Source organism: Neltuma alba, unplaced genomic scaffold (assembly GCF_004799145.2).
Source record: "Neltuma alba isolate B1F8T4 unplaced genomic scaffold, ASM479914v2 tig00010172_pilon, whole genome shotgun sequence".
NCBI lineage: Eukaryota > Viridiplantae > Streptophyta > Magnoliopsida > Fabales > Fabaceae > Neltuma > Neltuma alba.
This window is the reverse complement of record NW_021635115.1, coordinates 36,835-46,738: the sequence shown is the minus strand read 5'-3', so window position 1 is coordinate 46,738 and position 9,904 is coordinate 36,835. Positions and strand designations below refer to the sequence as shown.

General features: G+C 31.7%; 1 protein-coding gene and 1 pseudogene across 1 annotated transcript; both read left to right on the top strand.

Moving 5' to 3' along the window:
• The first annotated feature begins 599 nt into the window (after positions 1-599).
• LOC114754608 (lipoxygenase 4, chloroplastic-like) lies at positions 600-2,987 on the top strand. Its single transcript, XM_028943405.1, has 3 exons — positions 600-861; positions 1,061-1,146; positions 2,904-2,987. The coding sequence occupies exons 1-3, from the start codon at positions 600-602 to the stop codon at positions 2,985-2,987; spliced, it is 432 nt and encodes a 143-aa protein (XP_028799238.1).
• A 2,678-nt stretch (positions 2,988-5,665) lies between these two features.
• LOC114754607 (lipoxygenase 3, chloroplastic-like) lies at positions 5,666-6,814 on the top strand (annotated as a pseudogene).
• The last annotated feature ends 3,090 nt before the right edge of the window (positions 6,815-9,904 follow it).

The window sequence follows — 9,904 nt, the reverse complement described above, 5'->3', positions numbered from 1 at the left end:
ATGTTTTAATTATATTATATTATATTATTTTAATTTGATTGGGTTAATCTCGATTAAACCACTGACTCTTAAATCATTGCCGGGTCAGATATAATGATATTATTATCTAATTATTTGTCTAAAATTAAAATTATATTTATGTCTTGATTTCAAATGTAATTCTCCCTAAATGATAAACTTTTTTGTATCATGTGCATTTGTGATCATTACATGGCGTATAACTACACACACACACTACCTCTAATTTTTAATATAAAAGCTCAACTTTTATTTTAATTCTAAATATAAGATCTCAATTCACTTTGTTTCTTATATTTATCTATTTTTTCAAGGTAATCCCTATAATAATGATAGTTCTAGCCAATACACTTAATTGGTATGGATATTTTTGAAAAAACAACATCTATTTATTACAAATAACTAACATAACTAATTTTCTTAATCTACTCAAATTAGTCAACTAACACTTATATTAAAAATCGGAAGCAGTATATCTGTGTGTATGCATGCGTTCCTTTCTTTTATTTATTTATTTTATATGCCAATTGTATGAACAGGCGTGACAGCAGAATCAAGGTTGCCTGAGTTCGAATCAAGATATGTTAAGGGATGAGGAATTGGAGGATTCAAAGAAAGAAACTGTTGACAAAGGAAAATTCAAAGGAAGTCTCGGGAATATTGTTCCATCTTTGTTAGATAACATTTCTGACAGTGACGAAGTCTCAGAAATTGACAACATCTTTAAAGAACCATCAAATTTTGGAATGATGAAGTCCGCAAAATCACTGCCCAAGATTTTCAATAATTTGCAAGCCGTCATTGATGAATTTCTCAAATTCTGTCCTCCAAAGATATCTTCAAGTAAGTAAAGTACTTGATACACACACACACACATATAATTAGGTGCAATTGTTTGAATCCATAATTACAAATCATTTTTTAGAAAATTTTGTAAATAACCACACTGTTATTAAATCAATCTTTTAGGAAATGACTTTTATTGTCGCATCTTTTTATATAGAAATTAGATGATACTTAAAAGGAGCTTTATATTTTTCAGGACGCACATCTTATTTTTTACGAGATGATGAATTTGCGCGCCAAATGCTTCCTGCTATAAACCCTCTGAGCATCGAAATACTTAAGGTAAGTGTATAATAAGCATATTTCATTTTCCTCATACAAGCAGAAAATATCTTTTATACCAATAATTTGATATCTTCACACAAAGTTACTGTTAATTAAAATTACATGTTGCCATCAACCTGTGTCCACTTTTGTTATTAGAATTTGAATGCGAGTTGCTTTCCTAATTAACTGCCATTTTTCCAATAGGAATTTCCACCTAAAAGCAAGCTGCATCCCTCTATGTATGGTCCGCTAGAATCAGCAATCAAGGAAGAGCACATCAAAAATCTAGGTAGATTCTCAAGCCATTGGAAGTTATCGCCAAAGCAATAACCTGGCACATAGCTTATGAATAGAGAGGCTGCCTATTCATTTTACAACATATTATATATCAAAATTGAGTACGTAATTATTTTGTTTAATTTACGTAAACCTGTTATATCAAGTGTATGTATCAAACAATAATTCATGTTGATTGATTTGAAGCCCAAAAGGTCCATTAAACCATTTCTCCAAAAAGGGACAAGGGTTATTTTTCTCTCAAAAGTTTTCACAAAAAAGTTGTGCGTATTTAGAAGTTTTTTAATGTTAATGTCATCCTTGAAGTATTAAGAACGTAGGAATCTCATCCTCTTCTAACATCAAACAACGTTGACAGTTAAATCTCCATCTTTCACCAACTTTATGTTGATGTGGTGCTCCACCATTTTTAATTATCAGCTTAAATTTCATTTATTTAATTTATAATAAAAAGTAAAAATTATTTTCTTATGTTAATCATTAAAATTAAAATTATGTATATGTATAATTTTGTGTTAAAAAAATTGTAGATTTATTGCAGTTGAACTGATAAAAACTTAAACAAGCACACACGACATGAAGAATTCGAGCCATGGAAAATTTGTCGAATTTGACTTTTCCAAGATTCGAACCCTTGATCTCATGTACCCACACTTAAGTTTTTACCAATCGAGCTACAATAAATCTTCAATCTTATAATATATATAATATAATACTGTTACAAGCTAAACATCAATTATACATCATTTTAAGTTTAATTATTAATATGACAAAATGATTTTATATATTTATATTATTGTTTATTTTATAATTTTTATTCATACAAAAATTATTTTAAATATAATATTAATTTCAAAATAAACAAATTTCAAATTTAAAATCTTAAGTATTTTTTATAAATATAATTTTTGCTAATTTTTTAAATTTAATTTTTATTTTAAACTAACATTGATTAAGTATTATATATATTATACTATAATATACCTATCTGTTTTTTTATATATTTGAGGAAAACCATTTACAAATAATGAAAAAAATCTAATTATAAAAAATAATTATCATAATAAAATTTAATTAATATATAAAAAAAATTAAATGATTTGAATATATTATAATAAATAATTTTATTATACAAAATCAATTAAGTTAATGACATTATTATAAGATTTAATTTCAGTGTTCTGTATTATGAGTTATTAATTATATCATGATTAAATTTCATTATTTGATTATTCAAATTCAAAACTCCTATAATTTTAATTGAAGGTGTTCATACAAATCAAGTTGTCCATTTTGGATTTCTATGATGTATTACAGTAATGCAATTATTATTTGTTTTATTAATTTTCATAAAAAAGCTATTAATATTCTTATCTTATTTGCTTGTTTAATTAATGATCAAGAGAAATTGCTTTTAATAAAATATACAACAAGATTTTTTGAGAAATCATGTCTTCGACTTCCCATCTCGACAGTCAATGTTTGATCTTGAAATCGATGACGACGACGCCGTCGCCCTTAATAACACCAACTCCATAATGTTGGAAATTGTGCTCTAGGGGCCAATTATTATGTTTTAAACATTGTTAATTTATGAATTTATTAATTACGTTATCATATTATTTGCATGTTTACTGTGATGACTATCCTTGGATAACTCATGGTTTATCCTAAATGTCCCTGATCGGTCATCTATGTGGGAGCAAAGATGAAATAAGACCAGTATGACTTTAAAGATATATAGAGATATAAATTAAAGTCATAGGCACATGTAAGAGTACAAGGTGTTGGACCGACCCGCTATGAGAGAGCTGCATGGGTTAAGTCATAAGCTTATCTCTTATATAAACCATGTCACTGTGCCCTTTGACCTGAGATCATCATGGATTCTTACATGAGAAACGCTTAGCTTTGACCTAGTCAAAAGTCACTTTTGACCGAGTGATCATAAAGACTATGTTTAGGCTTAGTGGTTTTTCATGCGGAGGAATGTGAATGGTCAAGATGGAATTTGTCCCTCACATTCGTAGAGAGATATTACTGGGCCCCTCGATGAGTGAGTCTGAGAAATGTATGGCCATACTATAATGGAAAGGTAGTTCCGTTTCTATACTCAGACTACTCAAGGATCGAGAAAGTAACGGTCATGAATAGGAGGATGACATTCTCCATGCCTCATCCATGACCAAAATGTCGTGTGACAAAAGGGACGCGATATGGTTCTATGAAAGGTTACATCATTCAACGATCCTCATATGATTTGGGTAGTCGTGATGTCTTGCTAGAGACCGCTTACGACTTGTGAGTCATTATAGTTAATGGCCCACTGCCAACTTCATATGGGCCTACAGGGTCGCACACAAAATAGCCCAACACGAGTTATGATGTCCAGATTCATTAAATCTAAGATATGTCCAGATTCAATGAATAATATAGGGTGGACGTGTATATATATATATAAATTCGTATATATATATTATATAAATATAAGAGATATTAATTGTTAGATTTAATTTATAAGGATAAATTAAATATATATAAATTAATTCCGTCATATCTTTATTTTGAATTAAATAAATAAGTGAATTAAATCTGTGAGACGGATTTAATATAAACCATATTTATTTAATTGTTCTCTTATCTGATTAGGCAATATTTGATATTGTATTAATTTCGGAATTAATTTAGGATTAATTTTGAAATTAAATATCATTCATTAAACCTATAGCATCCTATATATTTGATATGAGGAGCTAGGGTTTTAAGCGTGAGAGTACCAGCAGATAAGAGACGGCCTAAGAGAGATAAGAGTGGACGGATTCTCTGAAAACCCTAGACGGACAAAAAGGGCGCTAGCACGCCGTTTGTAACTGGAGAGCTATTCGTGTGGATACCGGTAGAGGAAGCCGACCGGAGTTGTCGACTTCGAACGACAAAGGAGGTGAGCAGAGGCATCCTAAACGGCGGAATCACCGAGCCACCAGGAAGTCGAACACCGAAGGTAATGCTTCTTACTACCTGACTTAAACGCGATCGGTAAATCCGGGCAAGGGATTGAAAGTTTTAAAATTTTAAGTTGATTTTCCGCTGCACGTCGTCTTTCAAGCGTGTTTAATATATCAATTTATTTTGTAATTCAAAATATATTTGTTATATGTGAATTTAAATTTTCATTGTTAAGAACCAGTATTTATCTGCATTTTAATTTAGCTTTCATAAACCTCTTTGAAGCCGTAATGCTTTGTCATTTTCTTACCTAATGGATGAAACATGAAAGGTCTTGACTATTAAACACGCTTAGTGTTTTGTTTTTGTTTTTTTTTTGGGGGGGGGGGGGAAGCTTAGAGTGATTTTAATTGAATATACGGTAAGCTTCTGTCTATTGCCCTCCAGTGTCATTTGTTCAAAATTCTTACAATAATTTTTTAATTATTATCAACTACTAATAACCCTTTTGAAATTTTTCCAGTTAATATTAAACAATATAAATAAAGCACTAAGCATTTATTCAAAAGATAAATTAATCAAGAATTAATGTGCAATTTTGCTCCAAAAGTTTTCATATAAAAACTGTTGGTATTCAAAAGTTTTTTTTTTCTTTAGAATCAATATCACCCTGAAATTTTTAAAAGGGAGCAATCTTACCCCTAACCATTAAAAATATTAATGATCAACATTAACTTTTAATAGTTAAGGTGATTTTGCTCCTAACACTTCCGAGAGGATATTGATCATAAAAAGACTTGTAAATACCTCCAGCTCCCATGTAAAAACTTGCCGAGGAAAATTGAACTTTCACCCGTTAATCATTTTGTCCTCATGGGGCTGACTATTCATTTGATAACATATTATATATCAAAATTGAGTACATAATTATTTTGTCCTCTTATGGAATATATGTTAATTAATTTGAAGCCCTAAGGCTCCATTAAACCGTTTCGCAAAAAAGGGACAAGGGTTATTTTTCTCTAAGAAGATTTCACAAAAAAGTAGTGCATATTTGGAATTTTTTAAAGATTAATATCATCCTTGTAGCGCTATAAAAAAAAAACATGTGATTAGTAATGGAATTTTTTTCATTGCTAATCAGTAAAGAAAATTTTTTGTCACTAATTTTTGATGAAAATTTTTTATCCCTAATTAGTAACGGAATTTTGTTGCTAATTTAGTGACATAATTTTTTTCGTTACTAATTTTGTTACTAATCTAATTTTTTTAAAAAAAATTAAAATGCCACATGACTCCTCCATCAGCTGTCACCTCATCGCAAGTGATGACTACTGGCTACCTCACCTCCACATATTACTGCCACCTCATATGCGTTCATAGATGCATGGAACCATTCATAATAGCCACACATAGCCAATTGAGTATGATGCATCTAGCTAGTGTTCATGCTTTTACACCCTCACATGAGATACACTTTGAAGCTAAATGCAATAGCTCATGAGAAACTTAATGCAGGAGGCATAATTGAATCAGACTTCACTCTTGACAAATATTGCATATAAATTAGTTGTGCTACTTATAGAGACTGGTGGCGCTTTGACCTTGACCCTCTTCCTACTGATCTTCTTAAAAGGTACATAACTCTTGAATTTTAAAATTTCTTTATGATAATATTCTAAATTCCATTTATGTGAAATTTCATCTTCATGCTCAGAGGTGTGGCAGCTCCTGATGTAAGCCAACCACATGGAGTTAGGCTATTTATTGAGACTATCCATATCCATTTGATGGGCTCTTGATATGGTTAAGCACAAAGGAGTTGATTCAAACATACGTAAATTATTATTATAAAGATTCAAAAACAATTTCTTCCGATCAAGAGCTCCAATCATGGTACAAATAATCCATAAATATGGGGCATACTGATCTTAAAGATGCTCCATAGTGGCCAAAACTTGAAACTCCTAAAGATCTTATGTTCATACTCTCCACAATAATTTGGATTGTATCATAACAACATACTGCTTTAAACTTTGGACAATACCTTTTTAGAGTTTATGTTCCAACTCTTCCACCATTAATGAGAAGACTAATGAGAAGACTGATTCCTAGTGAGAATGATGCTGATGACTATGCAAGTTTTGTGGCGAATCCAAAGAAGTACTTTGTGTCATCATTACCAAGTTTATTTCTGGCAACAAAGTTTATGGTTGTAATTGGTATAATTTCAGCACACTAAACTGATGAAGAATACATTGGAGACAGAAACGATTAGTTAGGTTGGGTAGGGGATCCTCAGATAATTGATGCATTCTATGAGTTTTTAGTGGAGATAAGAAGTATTGAGAAAGAGATTGAGAGAAGAAATAGTGACCCACAGCTGACAAAGATATGTGGTGCTGGAGTTTCACCATATGAATTGCTCATTCCAAGTTAAATCATGTCCCCCCTACGCCTTGTATGCACCACATTTGTAGCGATTACAAGAAAGTGCAGCGACAAGTATGAACTGCTCTTTCCAAAGCTCTTTAAGTTTTGAATAGTATGATGAGACAGAGAGTGCACCCTATTACAATGAGCTAGTTTCCTGATAGATAGCTTCAAATTGTTTTTTAAGGTCCATACAAACTAGTTGCGCATCTTGATAGTAGACTACGCCATTCTTCAATTCCCTTGATAGTGAATTCAAAATCCAAGATAAGACCACTGCGTTGAATCTTTCCCGTTGGTCTTAAAGCTTGTTGTCTTCCAAATCTTTAGTACACGATCGGTCGATGAACCCAATCTTATTCTTTCCTCTAAGATCGATTCGCAGAGCCCTACTCCACAATGTTTAGTTCTTACTTCCCATGAGAATGTAAGTAATAATGGTTGTTCCCTGCATATCAGAAGGGTAAATAAAGAACGGATTTGTGAAGCTCAATGCAAACGCCATGGAATCATTGGTGGATTTGCCACTCATCATTCTCTACCACGGAGGGGGATGTTAGCTGCCCTTGGGTGCTACCCACTGCTGCTCCTTAATTTTGGAGTTCTTTCCAAATTTTTTTGCAATTCTTTTTATTATTAGATTCTACATAAAGTGAGTGTCATTTTGATATCTTATTTGCAAAAAATAGTTTAGTTTTCAAATTTTTATGATTTTTCAAAAATTTAGCATGGTTCAATTTCTTTTTAACTTAGCATGCAAAATATTTAAAAAAAATCACAAAAAAAAAAAAAAACTAAACCATTTTTGTAGATAAAATAACAAAATGTCACTTATGTAGAATTTAATGATAAAAAAAAATCATAAAAAAATATCCAGAAAGAACACTAAAATTAAAGAGGAGCAGGGGCAGCACCCAAAGGGCTGCTGAACCCCCATTGTCTCTCCCCGTCACGATAATATTTCTCTGAACTCGCAAGACGCGATCTGTACCTGCCCTAATCACTAAAGCAAAAAAAAACACTCAATTGATGGAATGGTTCTAGGCCATGAACCTTGGGCTCTAAAGCCACGATAAGGGTTGCCCAAGAAAATGGAAGAACCAATTCAACGATGAATTTGAAAATCCATACATAGTACAGGGCCACCGAGTCCAATATTACATTGAGTAGAAAGTGCTAATGGGCCTTGAGGACCCACTAACCTGCATTAAAAATACAGCGCACAAAAAATAAGGACCAACTGAATAATCAATGTATGATTGCAATATCTAAGAATACATTAACCTTTTTTTGTGCATAATCCTCTTTTCAAATTGTTCGATGTTGAGAACCTTGGTGAAATCCATCTTTAGATCAATTAATCTCGAGTTTAGGAAGAAACAAGGAATTTGAAGTGGAAAGCTTGAAAATTCTGATCTGGGTTAAGAGAATTTTGTGTGACGCATTAGGATTCAAAGTAATGAATGGGAGAGTGAGCAGAGCAAAGCAAAGCAAAGCATGTATAAATAGGGGTAAAAGGGTAAATTTGTCCTGAAAAATTTTATTGGGATCATATAATATTGCCCCAAAAGTTTTTTTTGGGTTTAAAATTATCCCAAAGTATTAAATTGGAGTATTATTGTTTCTCACTATTAAAAATGTTAATAGCCAATATCAGTCAACGTTAATTTTTTAACGAGGTGAGACATGTTTTGAAACTTTCAGGGTGACATGGAATGCAAAAAAACTTATAAGTTAACATTGGTGCTAAGCAAAAATCTGCGAAATTTGCACCCTAACCTCATGAACAAAAAAACACACAATAAACGCATTAGCCAACTGATTAACACATTATAGGCTCAATTCTTCATTGAAATAGTTTCTGAATATTCAGTTAGGGCGTTGTTAGGCAGCATCACATTTTGTGTTTGATCGATTTGTACATGATTTATTTCTAAGTCTTGAAATATTTTTCAATGTAAGCACAAATCTATAATATCTAGCCTTCTAATCATTTATCTGCGTTTTAATTTAGCTTTCAAAAACCTCCTAAATTGTAATGCTTTGTCATTTTTCTACATAATGGATAAATGCTCTTGAATATTAAACAAACTTAGAGCGATTTTGTAGACATATGATAAGCTTATTTATCTATTGCCTTCCAGTTCCGTTTGTCCAAAATCCTTAAAATGATTTTCTAATTATCATCAACTACTAATAATCTTTTTAAATTTTTCTTGGTAACATCAAATACTAATAAAATGATTATTTCAAAAAACAAAAATTATTCATTATAATAATATAAACACAATTTTTAAAATAATATTTTTTTAAATGTAACTTCTAATATGATATTTAAAATATAAAATAAAAAATACACTCAGTTAGACATGACCGGTTCAATCATTATCCAGCAATTCCTGATCACATATGGCAATAAATATGAAGATAAAAGTGTTTTTGGTAGAAAGAAATTTAATTGAAAAAACAGGTTCAACAAAAGCAATTAAAACAAAGCCCAAAAACAAGCAAGACCCATACCCAAAACAACAAAGCCCTGGACCCAAACAACAGCAACCCTAATCCTAAGACTGAAAGCCATAAAAGCCACCGCCGCAGCCAGGAAAGTGAAGGAACATCGGTATTCAAACCAAAGTCAGGGGATATGGGTTCAAGGAACCACACCATCAGAACCATCCTCTAGAAATCATGTCTGCTACCTAGAGAGCATACTTACCAAAATCATGTAACAATTGTCACGTAGGGAGGAGCACCGCCACTGACTCCGGTAACACATCAGCCCATTAAGACTCTGATCAAAGCCACTCTCTGTACCTAACCCATAGCCACAAGATTTGAGTAGAAAACCCTAATTCACACACCAGGTGAGGGTGGTAATAGGAGTAGGTTTGGTTTACGTGGTACGGGTTAAAAAAAATCCCATGTGATGATAGGTGAGCTTTTAGCTAACCCTAACCTATCATAGTAACTAATTTTTTTTTTTTAAGGCTTAAGTATACTTTTAGTCTTTTAACTTTATACAAGGTTTCATTTTAGTTCCTTAACTTTAAAAAGAAAACTTTTAGTCCTCTAACTCTAAAACTGTTAACAAAAAATG

Bases quoted from the DNA above. Each gene is read 5' to 3' on its own strand.
- LOC114754608 (XM_028943405.1), top strand. From the start codon at position 600: ATGTTAAGGGATGAGGAATTGGAGGATTCAAAGAAAGAAACTGTTGAC. The intron at 862-1,060 runs GTAAGTAAAGTA...TATATTTTTCAG, and splicing joins TCCTCCAAAGATATCTTCAA to GACGCACATCTTATTTTTTA. The intron at 1,147-2,903 runs GTAAGTGTATAA...CCATCTCGACAG, and splicing joins TGAGCATCGAAATACTTAAG to TCAATGTTTGATCTTGAAAT.